General features: G+C 41.9%; 1 protein-coding gene across 1 annotated transcript in view; it reads left to right on the top strand.

The window, feature by feature from the left end:
- dcps (decapping enzyme, scavenger) overlaps positions 1–15743 on the top strand; it is a 66079-nt gene that overhangs the window by 40898 nt on the left and 9438 nt on the right. Inside the window, 2 exon segments of the mRNA XM_052039838.1 lie at positions 4421–4479; positions 4481–4567. Coding sequence (XP_051895798.1) covers positions 4421–4479; positions 4481–4567 — 146 coding nt within the window.

Genomic DNA, 15743 nt, shown 5'->3' with positions numbered 1-15743 from the left:
AGATGCCTCCCAATAAGTGGTATAGGAGTAGCGAGCTCCAGGATTTAGACCTAGAAATTATGAAAGAATGGCATACATTTCCAAGTCAGAATGGTTTGTGACCTTAGAAGGGAATCTGCAGGTTGTGGCATTGAATGCATCTGCTTCCATTTTTCCTCCTTGGTGGTAGATGTTGTGGATTTGGGAGGAGATAACACATGTAGTTACTTACCAAGCTGCATCATTATGTAGAGGTTATGCACTTGTCCACAGTGTGCTGGTGATAGAGGAAATATGTTTAGGGTGGTATGTGGGCTGTTTTGTCCTGGGTTATATTGAGCTGTTTGAGGATTGTTGGAGATGCACTCTTCTAGGCGAGTGGAGAATATTTCATCATGTTCCTGATTTGTGCCTTGTCAATGATATTAAGGCTTGAGATGTGATAGGTGCTAACCTTCATAACCACAGTATTTATGTGGCTGATCTTGTGGAATTTCAGTAGCAACCCCTAGGATGTTAATGGAGAAAACCTGGTGATGGTAATGCCATTAAGGTAGTAGGGATAGTCCAGGGAATTACAGACCAGTGAGCCTTACGTCTGTGGTGGGCAAGCTGTTGGAAAGGATTCTAGAGATAGGATCTTTGAGCATTTAGGGAATCATGGACTGATTAGGGACAGCCAGCATGGCTTTGTGAAAGGAAGATCATGTCTCACAAGCCTGATAGGGTTCTTTGAGGAGGTGACCAGGAAGATTGATGAGGGTAGTGCTAGTAGATGTGGTCTACATGGATTTTAGTAAGGCGTTCTGACAAGGCTTCACATGGTAGGCCTTCTACAGAAGGTCAGAGGGCATGGGATCCAGGGAGGCTTGGCCGTGTGGATTCAGAATTGGCTTGCCTGTAGAAAGCAGAGGGTTGTGGTGGAGGGAGTGCATTCAGATTGGAGGGCTGTGACTAGTGGTGTCCCACAAGGATCGGTTCTGGGACCTCTAATTTTTGTGATATTTATTAATGACTTGGATGAGGGGGTAGAAGGGTGGGTTAGCAAGTTTGCAGACGACACAAAGGACAGTGGTGTTGTGGATAGTGTGGAGGACTGTCGAAGCTTGCAGAGGGATATTGATAGGATGCAGGGCTGGGCTGAGAAGTGGCAGGTGGAGTTCAATCCAGAGAAGTGTGAGGTGGTACACTTTGGAAGGACAAACTCCAAGGCGGAGTACAAGGCCAATGGCAGGATACTGGGTAGTGTGGAGGAGCAGAGGGAGGTTCATATCCACAGATCACTGAAAGTGCCTCACAGGTGGATAGTGTAGTTAAGAAAGCTTATGGGATGTTGGCTTTCATAAGTCGTGGGATCAAGTTTAAGAGCCGCCGAGGTAATGATGCAGCTCTACAAGACTCTGGTTAGACCACACTTGGCGTACCGTGTCCAGTTCTGGTCGCCTCATTATATGGAAGGATGTAGAGGCATGGGAAAGGATGCAGAGGAGATTTACCAGGATGCTGCCTGGATTGGAGAGTATGGATTATGAGGAGAGACTAAGGGAGCTAGGGCTTTACTCATTGGAAAGAAGGAGGATGACAGGAGACTTGATAGAGGTATACAAAATATTGAGAGGGATAGATAGAGTGGACAGCCAGCGCCTCTTTCCCAGGGCACCAATGCTCAATACAAGAGGGCATGGCTTTAAAGTAATGGGTGGGAAGTTCAAGGGAGATATCAGAGGAAGGTTTTTTTACCCAGAGAGTGCATGGAATGTGCTGCCTGGCATAGTGGTGGAGGCAGATACATTGGTCAAGTTCAAGAGGTTGTTAGATAAGCATATGGAGGAATTTAAAATAGAGGGATATGTGGGAGGAAGGGCTTAGATAGTTTTAGGTGTGGTTTAAAGGTCGGCACAACGTGGTGGGCCGAAGGACCTGTATTGTGCTGCATTGTTCTATGGTTCTATTAAATATCAAGTATAGTTAATTGAACTCTCATTTATTGCCTGGCATTTGTTGTGGCATGTATGATACCTGCTGTAATCGTATGGCGAATTTTGCACTCCTTTGGAAACTGCTCTTATTCAGAAGCTTGACTTCATAACTAAACAGTAATAAAATTAATTCAAATGCCAAGCACCATTGTCTGCACTTTTCTTCCATTTTACTTCAGTCTTCTTCTCCATTCACCTCTATTTTCTTTAATTTTAGTTTTCCCTTATGTTATACCATCTGTAATCTTTGGACATGAGCAAATTGCTTCTCTTATTCTTTGTCTCCTGCATGTTATCTATCTTAAAATTATGGAGAAATCTTCCAAAAGATTGGGCTTTTGATTCACTGTAAAACTATCTGCATGGGTAATTTCTCAGTAAATCAAATATTAATTCTAAAGATTATCATTAATGTTGTAGCAAAAGACGTTGCCTGTCTTTGGGTATATATCTAATGGCTAACTGCCCTTAAGAAAGTAGTAATACACGAAAAGTGCTGGAGGAACTCAGCAGGTCAGGCAACATCAATGGAGGGGGAAAAAAAACAGATGACGTTTTGGGCCAAGACCCTTCAGACCCTTGGACCAAGGGTGGAGACTGATGATAATTTGGAGCAGGCAACAAGATGTTTTTTGCCCAGTCGATGTGAACTTTTGGTGCCTAGGACTTCTCTGGACAATTTTTCAGATTGTTAGATGCTAATATTGTAGCCAAACTGAAACAGCTTGTTAGAACCTCAGCAGGTTCAGGAGAAAGAAAGCTTTCAGAGCTAACCTGCAGTGTTGTCTGAACTTGTCGCATATGCCGTTCACTGCACTCAGTCATTTGTTGACATCACATGGAGGGAATTCTATTGGTTGAGATGGACCGTCCACTTCGTGATATCCTAGAGTGGTGGTGATTGGCTTCTAACAATCACAGCTATCCTTTGTGCTGAATATAATACCAGTCAATGGAAAGTATCCTTCCCCTTTCCACCACCACACTCATATTGACCAATTTTATCAAGGCCATTGGTACTCATTTCTCTGTCTATGTTTTCACACTGCCGTCTTTGAGGATGAAAATGTTTCTGAGCTGCTTTCTCCAGTTGGTTGCTTGTCCATCGTAATTCATGAGTCGTTATGACAAGATTACAGAACTTTATTCCGATCCCTTTGTTGTGAGATTGTTTAGCTCCTACTACACTATGCTGTTTTCAGCTTTGTAGCATGATTCTCATTCTTGGGCTGAATCTTCAGCAGGTCAGCACTTACGATACGTGTGGTGCTGGCTTTGCATGTTTGGCGTTCATTGAATAGGGATTGATTCTTTGGTTTGAGGGTAATGCTGATTCTAGTTGCTTGAAGTGCTGTGCACATTTAAGGGGCATTTAGAGAGACATTTAAATAGAAGGATGCAGACCTAATGTGGGCAAATGGATTAGTGTAGATCAGCAGAAAGATTGGCATGGACGTGATGGGCCGAAGGGCCTGTTCCTGTCACGTATGACTCTATGCTCTGCTTTCACTGTAACTAATTATTTTCACTATATTTAAGGTCTGGATTCACAGATGAGTTGTATTTGCTCAGTTACACCAAGACATTTGGAATCGAGACAAGTGGAGTCAGCACAGAATTAAACTCTTAGAGTCCCCTTACACTTCAATATTTGTGCACTTTGTTTTGCAGCTAATTATATTTAATTGGACTTGTACTATATAATTTAGAAATGTATCATTAAAAATACTCTACCAAAAAGTGACTTAGCTATTTTGGGCATGGTGCATGGAGGGATGGAGTAAAAAATGCTGGAGTATTATTTCACCATTCACATCTTTTGGGAGTGACAAGTAGTGATCATTTGTTCCTCTGTGGTAATAAAAGCACACAGATTTAAATATAGAGTGAGATAACCCTCCTTAACACATGGAATAATTTTAACAGGAAAATCTGCAACAAACTATTGAACTCGCATCGCCTTCTGAAAGGGAAGTTGTTGATAAGATACTTCTGGAGAATGAGATTAGACTACATCAGATATTGACTGTTTTAGGGAACATGCAGGGCAGTGGATTAGAACAGGTGGCTCACATAGATACAAACACTAACAAAGACCTTGTAGGCCAAGTGGTCTGTTTTGGTGTAAGAACAGTTGATGTTCGATTACAGCCTTTATGTGATAGCCAAGCAATGGACAGAGGCCAAATACATTCCTCAGGGCTTAACATGAGTGTTATGGCAGGATTACAGAGCTTTGATGTGATCTGTTGGTTGTCTGATTACTTTCTATAAATCCTTACTCATTAATTATAGAATAGAATTATTGGAGGCTAAGAAGCAGACCACTCATTGTTACCTCAGACTTATTACAAGGAAAGAGAAGGCAAGAACAGTTGAAGATTTGGAATTTAAAAAGAATACCCATCTTTCTGTTACTTTTTTTTTTACAATTCTAAGATAAAGTTTGCATTCCTTGGCAGAAATAAAGACCACAGTCATATATCCAGCTACAGAGAAGCATATCAAGAAATATTTGCAGACAGCAGATGTACCTTGTCAATGAAACAGCAGATGACTACAGGAACATTACCGCTCCGTACCTTCAATCCCAAACCTTCAGTGTTCAGGTATTCTGCACTTCAATAAATAAATTCTTCGGCTCTCTCCTTTCTTATGGCCCTAAGCACAGAGGACTATACCTGACCTGGGAGGAGGCATACTGATACTGTCATTGGTACCTACCAAAGACATTTTTTATTTATTCACAGGATGTAGACGTTTCTGACAATGCCGGCATTACTGTATATCCCTAAATGCCTCTGAACTGAGGAGGCAGTTAAGAATAAACGAGTGCAGACTGGCTAGGGAGAGCAGACCTCTTCCCTGAAGGACATTGGTGAACCAGATGGAATGTTTGACAATTGGAGATAGGCGGGGAATACTGACACTGCTTTTACTTAAAATGTTCTGCTTCACGGCAAAGTTACAGGCTTCCACTCGTAGCCAACACAAATAAGATCAAAATGAAATGATAATTAAATGCAGACAACAGAAACACACACTAAGCCATCTGGCTGACCAATTGATCATCTTGGAATCGTAGAGAGATACAACAAGGAAACAGACCCTTCAGTGCACTAACTCCTTGCCAACCATCAAACACCCATTTTTATGCTAATTCTATGAGGATTTTGTTCTCCCGTAGTCCCATTAATTCCACTCCCCCTCCCAGATTCTATCACTCATGAATCTACAAAACTGTTTTTGGGATATGGGAGGAAACCAGCATGGTGAGAGGGAGAACATGCAAACTCCACACAGAGAGCACACAGAGGTCAGGATTGAATCTGGCTCACTGGAGCAATGAGGCAGCAGTTCTTCAAGTTGCACTATTGTGATGAATTTCTAGATTGAATAATCAAGATTTGTATTTGCTGGAGGGAACCTGTCTGGTCCCTGTTTGAACTCCTTCAGAGAGTTCGTAATTTCATTGTCTTTTAAATAAAGACATTTTCCACTGAACTGCATATTTTCCTGTGATATCTGTAACTTGAAAAGTTGCCTTCCTGTTCTTGAAGCTCAGGCAAGGCAGAGGATCTTCTTTAAATCTGCCTCTGCATTTGCTTCAAAGTTAAGTAATCAATTACATCACCCCTATGTCTTTTTCAGGAGATTATGTGCTGGAGTTATTAGTTTGTTCAGAATGTTCTACCCTCTTAATTCTGGAATTAATCCAATAACCCTTTGTCTACATTTCTTCCAATAATCTAAAATCTTCCAAACAGAGACTAAAATTGCATAGTACTCATTGCCAGATGTTACATTACAATTATAATGTCTCTCATACATCTAAAGCACACCCTGGTTAAAAATCCCAGCATTCTGGCTACTTTCCTGTTTGACAGTATGGTACACCAATTTTTGGCAAGTTGTTTTCCCAGGAACTTTTTTTTTTGTTGTAGTACTACAAAAAAATATATTTACTGTAATAAATAACCCAGGCTGGAAACACTCAGCACTTCAAGAAGCAGCTGCGGAAAGAGAAACAGAGGTTCAAGTTGAAAACTTTTGATCAGAACTGGGAAAGAAAGAAACACGTTGTTTTAAGTTGCAAAGAGTGTGGGAGGATGGCTGGGACAAAGAGAATATCTCTGATAAAGTGAGGAAGGGTTGCTGTAGGATAAGCCCTTCTCCCCACGATGACTTTGTTGACCATGATGCCAATTTAAATTGCACATCTGCCTGCACGTTGTCTATAATCCTTCAACTCCCTGACTACATGCCTTTTAAATGTTGCTATTGTATCTGCTTCCACCACTCTGGCAGCGCGTCCAGGCACCTACCACTCTCTGTACAAAAAACTTACCTCATAAATCTCCTTTAAACTTTTCCTCTCTCACCTTAAAGCTATGCACTCTAGTATGTGACATCTCCACCCTGGAAAAAAGACTCTGACTATCTACCCTGAATATGCCTCTCATAATTTTATATACCTCTAGCAGATTGTTTTCTTCAGAGAAAACAATCCAAGTTAGTCCAACCTCTCCTAATTCTACACAGCTAAAAACAAAGGAAACTACAGCTCTAATTTGATGTCTAAAACACAGCTACAAATCTAATCTAAACTAAAAGAACAAGACCAAAAAACCTAAACTCTTTCACTTAACACTTCCCTGGTAAATTCGAGCTCAAATTGCGTACAACTCACAGTAACACTTAGCAACGTTGAGTTGTCTGCCACTCAGTCTGTCGCCAAAGGGGAGCCCCGGGATACTTCAGCAAGACATGAAGGGGCTGCGAATCAACCCGTGGAGAAGCTCCGAAGGACTCTCCTGCAGGGCACATCTATGTCGTCGAGGAGGGCTTTGCATCTCACTTGGTCTTGGCATAACAAAGGATTTCACACCTTTTGCTAAACCTTCCCATCGTTTTCAAGAGTCTCATCAGTCATTGGTACAGAAAAATCCATTGTTAATGGAGAATGAAACAGATTAAAATTCTGATCTTCTAGAGAGCCAATGGCTCCATGGATGTAAAACCGAGACGGTTTCGTGACAAACTCAAACAAGGCCACAGGATCTTGCTAATGGGGCAAGTTAACCCTCCCCATTGTCTCGCTTGGCTGAAGTTATACCATGATTGTTTTGTAAAGCTGCCTGTTTAACTGCTCCCAATGGGAGCTGCATTGCACATTGCTGTTTCATGTGGTTCCAGTAACTCCTGGGGAAAAACAAATATTCCCAACAAAGAAGGATGTTTCTTCCAGCTCTCTAGTTACACCCAGCTATTTCTTAGCTGTTGCAACAGGGAAATCATTTATCATGTTTCAATATGACTTCACGATCTACCTTGTGTGACCTTGCACCTTATTGCACTGCACTTTCTTTGTAGCTGTAACACTTTACTCTGTACTGTCATTTTTTTTACCTGTACTACATCAATGCACTCTGTACTAACTCGACGTAACTGCACTGTGTAATGAAATGACCTGTACGATCAGTATGCAAGACAAGTTTTTTCACTGTACCTTGGTACAAGTGACAATATTAAACCAATACCAATTTGGGGTAGGTAATTGACATGCATTTGGGATAGTGGTGAGGAGTGTTGGGTGGGTTGGTGAACAGACAAATAAATCATGCCATGGTGTGGAAAACACACAAGCGTGTCCCCATGGACATTGTGTGAGATTGGCACCGGCAGATTGAATGAACACCCAAGAAAAATCCTTAAAGGGGTTGGAAGTAATGTTGGATTTCTTTTAAATAACACCAAAACTAGTTGTAGCCCTCCTGTTAGGCCAGCTTAGGTGTTTGTAGCCTGCACTATTGTCCAGGCTCTCTTGTGCTAAATTAATTTATGCTGTAGATGCATTTTGCACTTCCTTGCGCATGCCTGATGGCCTCAGTGTGAGAGAACCTCGGCCTTCTCCACTGCCACAGTGAGGCCAGAGGGAAAATCAAGGAGCGGCACCTCAAGTTCCACCCCAGTAACCTACACCCAATTGTATGAACATGGAATTTTCCCAACTTCAGGGAACCCACACCCCGTGTGTTCCTTTCCCACTCCCATCGGGTCCACCCTGGGTCTCCTTCCCTTCATTCACATTTTCAGTTTAACCCCTCCCATTGCCGAGCTTCATTTCCCTCCCCCACCTGGTTCTATCTGGCCATCACCCACATACCTATCCACCTGGGTTTCTTATCCCTTGACCTTCCTCCCCTTTCCTCTCCCCCATATGGTTCCATCTGCCCATTATCCCTCCCTTATCTGATTCCACTTATCACCTTCCAGCTTCAATCTCTACCTTCCCCCTCCTCTTCCCCCACCCCCCAGTCTTTTTTTTCATTATCTGTCTCCACCTACCAGCCTCTGTCTCAAAACTCCCCCACCCCCACCTCACCTGGTTCCACCTATCATCTACCAGCCCCTGCCTGACCCCCTCCCTCTCACCTATTTATATGGCTTTCTCTCCTCTGCACTCTTAGTCCTGATGCAAGGTCTCAGCCCGAAACTGTGACCATCCCTTTGCCTCCATAGATGCTGCTGGACCTGCAGAGTTCCTCCAGCAGTTCTTTTGCTCCAGATTCCAGCATCTGCAGTGTCTTGTGTCTCCAACCTCATTCACAGTTGAACAAATGCAATTGGAAGGGAAGATGGACCAGATACTCCAGAAAATGTTGGTGATTCAGAAGCTCCTGAGCCCCACTTGCTCTCAGCCATGAAATTAAATACATTGGATTTCTGAAGCTTATCAATCTTGAATTTCAAGAAAATATATTTTGCTCCTGGTTAGGAAAAATTCTTCTTGCACAATAATATGAAATGTGAAGAAGTGGAGTCTTTGTGCTTCCTTGCATTTTAAATATTTCTCTGTTAAGCTCCATTCTCATGTTTCATACTTCTGCTCTCACTTGAGCACATGTCTGCAGTGCAGCAGTTTTATATTTCAGCAGTTTTATATTTCAACAGCTTCTGTATCCTCAGCTAAACCGCTTTACTAAACAGCTCTTTGAACTCCATTTTCCATGCCTCCCTACCTTCACTTGTCATAATAAGTGGGGGAAACTCATGGATTTCTTTGTCACCAAAAAAGAATAGACCTTGGCCCTGGTCCTGTCTTTGGAGCGCATTCAGTTTGGGGATTAAAGTAAAGATTAGGTGTTCTGAAACTCCCACAGTTTTTTTCAATTGCAGGGCATATTTCAATTTTTTTCCTGTAGATTTCCAGTCCAAAAACCAGCCTGATTCACAGACTGCTATCGTGTGGGAAAAGCTGCAGTACAAGGCACAGGGGAGTTAGAGTTGTAGAGACCTAGAGAGATTTGGCTCGGAAGCAGGCACTTCAGCCCTCCTAGTCTGTGCCGACTATCAACCACCCATTTTAACTAATCCTACTTTAATCCCATTTTTTATCCTGCCCACATTCTCATTAACTGCCCACAGATTCTACAACTCACCAACACACTGGGGGCAATTTACAATGGCGATTAACCTACCATCCCACACATCTTTGGATGTGGGAGGAAACTAGAACTCCCAAAGGAAACCCATGAGGTGACAAGGAGATTTTGCAAACTCCACACAGACAGCACCCAAGGTCAGCATTGAACCCAGGTTTCAGATGCTGCAAAGCAGCAGCTCTACTACCTGTGCCGCTGTTATCAGAGAACTGGGGGCTGGTTGAGAGAATTATGGCAAGGAATTACTGATCAGGGTTTGAGAAACTGGAAGGGGTGGAGGAAATGGTAGCAGGTGATGGTCAGGTTGAGAGTGTCAGCACTTAAATGGGTGGGAGGAGGATAGAGAGCAAATGGTAATTTTGGGGTTGACCAGGGGGTGCAGCTAAACTTGTGGACCAAACAGAAACTCCTGCCCTGCATGCAGTCCATCAAGGCATTAAGATTATGGATTAAATTCTTCTCGCCTTTTTTTAGCTTCTGGGTCTCTACAGGCCAGGGAACTCTGACTGAATGTTGTTAAAAAGGGAGTTGTTATTAAACTGAAGGCACTCACTCTCTTTAAAAGGTTTCAACAAACAGCCCATTTTCCTGTAACCAGATTAGTTAACATCTCTTGGCCACTTCTGTTAAAACTGGAAGTTGGCAAATACGAGGTTGGTTGGTTGATTCCCAGTAGGTTTTTAAACCTCCAATAGACTCCAACCAGTCATTTTTGCACTTAAAATCTTCCCTTTTTTGCCTAGAAATGTGTATTTTCAGTGCCATGTAATTGAAAGTCTATTTTTCTCAGAGTGAAACATATAATGAATACACCCTACCATCTCACCAACCTCTGAACACAATTCCCGATTCTTCAGAGCAATTTTTTTGTTCACATCCCTCTCCAGCACCATCTCCTTAGATATCCCATGACATTACACCAACAACCACAGTTTCTATTTATCTAATACTTTTAGTACAGGAAAACATGTCAAAGTACTTTACAGGAGCATTATCAAACAAAGTTTGAAACCAAACCAGTATAGGGAGATTTTAGGGCAGATCAAGTTGTTAGTGTAGTGATGGTTCCAGAGTTTAGGGCCTTGGCAGCTCATGGCCCAGCTGCCAATGCTGGAATGATTATAATTGAGAACCATAAAGAGGCCAAACTGGATGAGCACAGTATCTCAAAGTCATGGGGCTGGAAGTGATTATATTGATAGGAAGGCTGAGCCCATGGAAAGTTGATTGTGTATCACCATACTCATTTCTTTTCTTACTGCAGACCTCCAGTACCTGTAATATTTTTCTTCCAACCATTCTCCATGCCCTCCCTGTCTGACTTCCCATGTTTCTATTTGCCATTAACTTCAGATCATCCAAATCACTGATGCCCATACGCCAACCCAAATCAAGTCTTGGTCATCAAGTCTTGATCATATGTTGTTTTTGTCATCTGTGACTTTTTTTGTCAGTGAACAAACATGCAAGTTCCAAAAGACATTTGGCAATCAAAGGTTCTTGTTTTGCTTCCACCAATGCCTTCAGGTTAAAATTCTCATATTGCTGTTTAAAAATCTTTATAACCTTGTGCCTCTCTGTATCTGTAACTGTCTCCATTTCCCTGACTGCTAGTGCTCCATCACATCACACCACATCTGCTCGCCTGCAAGCTTCATGTGCTTCATCATCCATGCTTTCCCTACCTTGACTCCATAAAGCACTCCATGATGCAGCTCCTTTTAAGACCTTCCTTAATACCGAGATCTCCAGTGTCATTCTTTCTGATATTTAGATTAGTGTCCATAAATTTTTGATTATGTCTTTGTGAGCCATTTTAGGATTTTTTTTTCCCCCAACCTAAAGGCAGATTTACATTGAGGTTGTTGTGGTTAACTTCTACAGAGTTCCGTCACTCATCTGCTTTTAGGCTTCCAATCATGGAACATGTTCATCCATTGGATTGTTTAATAGCCAATAGCATTTTTCAAGCACTAACTATGTTGCTTTTACTATTTTCTAAATCAAGTGGAAAACCTCTATCATTTTCAAGACCCTATTAAAGCATGCAGATCATCTCTCCTCAAATCACTATTTTGTTCTGTAAAGGCACAGATATCTTTGCAGGTGTATTTCTCACTCATCAGCTCAGTTTCAATTGCCTGCCGTGGTTTTGGCAGAAACATAGCAGTAACATTATAAAAAAGCATTTTTAGCCATGCCAGAGGAATTCCTCGGCAAAAAAAACTCGGGTGGTGAAGTCCTTTTACCCCAAATTTCTTATTGTATCCAGCTCATCTGTCTTGTTTGTTTTGATTTTGCATTCTTTGCAGACGTGGAGTTAGAGTCATATAACACAGAAACAGGCCCTTTGGCCCACCATGTCCATACTGGTCTTTTTGCCCATCTACACTAATCCCACTTGCCTGCACTAGGACCATACCCTTCTATGCCTCACATGTGTAAGTGTCTGTCTAAATGCCTCTTAAACGTAGTAATTGTATCTGATTCCACCACCTCTCTGGCAGCAGTGTTAGATGTCAACCAAAAAAAAACATTCCTGAGATCCCCTTTAAAACTCCTTCCTCTCACCTTAACCCTATGCCCTCTTGTTTTTGGAACAGAAGCCTGAAGTCCCACACCACCAGATTCAAGAACAGCTACTTCCCTTCAACCATTCGGTTCTTGAATCAACTGGCACAACCCTAATCACTGCAGTTTAGCAACACTTTGACCACTTTGCACTACAATAGACTTTGTTTTTTTTCTCGTTATAATTGTGTTCTTTATTGTAAGAAAAATTTCGTATAATTTATGTTTTTCTTGTGAACGCTGCTTATATGATGCTCTGTGTCTGTGATGCTGCTGCAAGTAAGTTTTTCATTGCACCTGTGCATATGTGGACTTGTGAATGTCACAATAAACTCGATTTTGACTTTGACTCCTACTGGGGAAAAAGATTCTGACTATCACCCTGTCTATGCCTCTCATAATCTTACATACTTCTATCAGGTCACCCCTTGGCCTCCTTTAGGAAGAACAAACCCAGCCCATATAATCTCTGCCCTTACTAAAGTCCTACAAACCAGACAGCATCCTAGTGAATCTCCTCTTCACTCCTTCTGTAGATTTATTATCCTTCATACTTCTTAACTCGGCTTCCCAAATTTTTGCTTAGCTGGTAGCCTGCTAGTATAAAAAACCTTCCACATCCCTATTTATCATACCCACAAGGACTTATCTACCACCCCGGTTCAATAAATGGTGCTTCTAGCTGCAGTCTAGTATCCCAGGGATGTGAGAACCTTTGTAGGGTCTCCAGTGTTGGATGGAGAAGATCTGAGATCAGAGTTGGAGGAATGAAAAGTCGTATGTACTGGATGAGATCGTATTGATTATATTTGAATCCCAAGCGTGAGAATTTTAAATTCAAGACATTACTGACCCTCTGAGCCAATGAGTATGGGTGAGTGTGATTGCCCATATCCTCGGTCCTTGCTCTGTGCTAAGCAAGACCACAAAGTTTTTTCTAGTCTATGCTTCCAGCAACCACATTGTGCACTGTACAAGATACCTTTATTTCAAATTAAACCTTGATTTTTTTAGAGAAAGCCTTGTCCAACTTTTCCCAGGCCCTAATCTCTGTCAACCAAAATCTCAATCCTCCTGCTACTTTGTTCTGCAGCATTTTCTAGCGTCTTTCTGTGTTGCATCCAACGTTTTACCAGGTTGAAAGCTGTGTGTAGGTTGCATTTATTTATTGAAATTATTTTTGATGAAGCTGTGTTGCAGCAGAAATAACAAAGACTTGGAGCCAAGCTGCGGTGTAGTTTAATTGGGCAGCAGTCCCAGACTGAAATAGAGTCTTCTCTGGAATGGTTATTTTGAATGACTAGAGTGGTAGTCCATCACACATCAAAAGGTTTTCAATATGTTCTCCACAAGGTATTAATTCACATTTTCCTTCCTCTGATCATATTTTCTTCCCTATTATTCTGAAGTTTTAGATTCATATTGGAATACAGTACTAAAAGCAATAGGAATTCTCCAGGATCTTTCACAGGCATACATTCTTTACATGTAAGCTCACCAAGTGAATATTGGCAGGATGTTTAATCTTTAAAGAAATATTTATTGTTGGGCTGTAGTTGACATAGGTAAAGCATCCAGGTTTTTTCACATAATTATGATGCAGGAACAGTGATGTTATGTCTAGGTTGGTAAAGTCTCTAAGGTGGGACTGATGGGCCAGTGAAGCAAAACCATCTTGATGACAGAAGTCCCTGATCTTGGGGAATTCTGTTAAAGGAGCTCATTTGCTTGCTTGCAGTGCAAGCTGCAGGTGCTGTATTCAACAGGCCAGTTATCCTGGATATGAAAGAGTAGCTGTTGGTGCTCAAGCAAAGACTGTCTTCTGGATGTTCTTGAAGTTCCTAAGTGTTTTATAACAACTGCACTGATGCAGACATCCCAGCATGCCAATAACTCTCTTACAGAATGCAGAGGGAGATTTCTGGTGTGCCTTATTTTTATAACCACAAGTGTGAATGTGAGAAGCTTCAGGTTACCAGTTATCCCCAAGAACATTGATGCTGGGCATAAATTACAGAGTCATAGAGCATGGAAATAGGTACTTCGGCCCACCAAGTCACTGCTGACTATCAATCCATTTACACGAATCCTGTTTTTATTCTTCCCATATTCCCATCATCTCCCCCAAGATGCTACCATTCACCCACTAACTAGGGGTAAATTACAATGACCAATTAACCAACCAACCCACACATCTTTGGAGTGAGGGAGGAACCTGGAGCATATAGAGCAACCCACATGTCACAGGGAGAATATGCAAGTTCCATACAGACCACACCAGAGAACAGGATTGAACGCAGTTCACCAGAGCCGTGAGGAGGCAGCTCCACTTGCTCCCTGTTGATAAAGGAGCTGCTAAATGTTGGAGTAATTTGGATGGGTCTTTACTTGTTAGCTCTGATCGTTGTTATTGGCCCCATTATTTGTCCTCAAAGCCTGGATGTTGTCCAGATCTGTTATACATTCACATGGTCTGCTTCATTATCAGAGAAGTTATAAATAGAGCGAAACACTACAAAACTGGCAGTGAGCACAGCACCACTCCAGTACTTTTTTATGGCATTTCAACAAAAGCCTCTTGGAAATCCAAACACACTACATCAACAGGATAGGACTTTTACAGTGAACAGTACGGCCCTGGGAAGTGTTGTAAAACAGCAGGACCTGGGAGTTACAAGTACATAGTTCCCTGAGAGTGCGTCACAGGTAGACAGTGTGGTGAAGAAGGCATTTGGAATGCTAGCCTTCATCAGTCAGGGCACTGATTATGAGTAGGGACGTTATGTTGCAGTTCCACAAGACATTGGTGACATTGCATCTGGAGTATTGTTTACAGTTTTGGTTTCTGTGTTATAGGAAAGACATGATTAAGCTGGAAAGAGTACAAAGAAAATTTATGAGAATATTGCCAGGACTCGAGGGACTGAGTTAGAGGAAAAGGTTGAGCAGGCTAGGACTTCATTCACTGGAACGTAGAACACTGAGAAGTGACCTTATAGAGATGTTTAGAATCATGAGGGGCATAGATAAGGTGAATGCACTTTTTTTCCCACAGGGAAAGGAAATCAAAAACTAGAGGGCATAGGTTTAAGGTGAGAGGAGAAGGATCTGAAAGGGATCTGAGGAGCAACTTCTTCATGCAGCAGGTGATGTGTATATGGAATGAGCTACCAGGAGAAGTAGTTGAGGCAAGTACAACAGTTAAGAGACACTTGGACAGGTACATGAATGGGAAGGGTGTAAAGGGATATTGGCCAAACACGGGCAAATGGGATTAGTTTAGATGGGCATCTTGGTCAGCATCGCGGGTTGGGCCGAAGGGCCTCTTTCCATGCTGTATGACTCCATGACTCTAACAGGTTCCCCTTTATCCTTCCTGCTAGTTCCACCTTCAAAGAACTACGAAATTTGTATTCCAGGCAATCCAAGAGCTTCTAGTGCAGCCACAAGAAAATCTGCCCTTTATCGTTACCTGGTTTTGACAGTAGGCTTGCTTAGATATGTGAAATGTAATTATATACTGCATGCTTTAAATGTGCATCTCTAAAAGCCAGAGAGAAGTAAGCTCGTGGACACATATTGTGCTAGATAAAATAAAAGCTGAGCATTTTTTTCCTTTTATGGTGGGTTAATTACATTGGTGCCAATTCAATGAGAAACATTTTAAAGACCAGCCCTCCCACATAACTAATCTTCCATTTGTTTGATTTGCTGTCAGAATTCAGAAACCAGATGAGAATAACAAAGGCTTATTCACTTCCCCAATTCA

The sequence above is a fragment of the Pristis pectinata genome, chromosome 27 (genome assembly GCF_009764475.1).
Source record: "Pristis pectinata isolate sPriPec2 chromosome 27, sPriPec2.1.pri, whole genome shotgun sequence".
Lineage (NCBI taxonomy): Eukaryota > Metazoa > Chordata > Chondrichthyes > Rhinopristiformes > Pristidae > Pristis > Pristis pectinata.
This window is presented reverse-complemented; position numbering and strand designations above follow the sequence as displayed.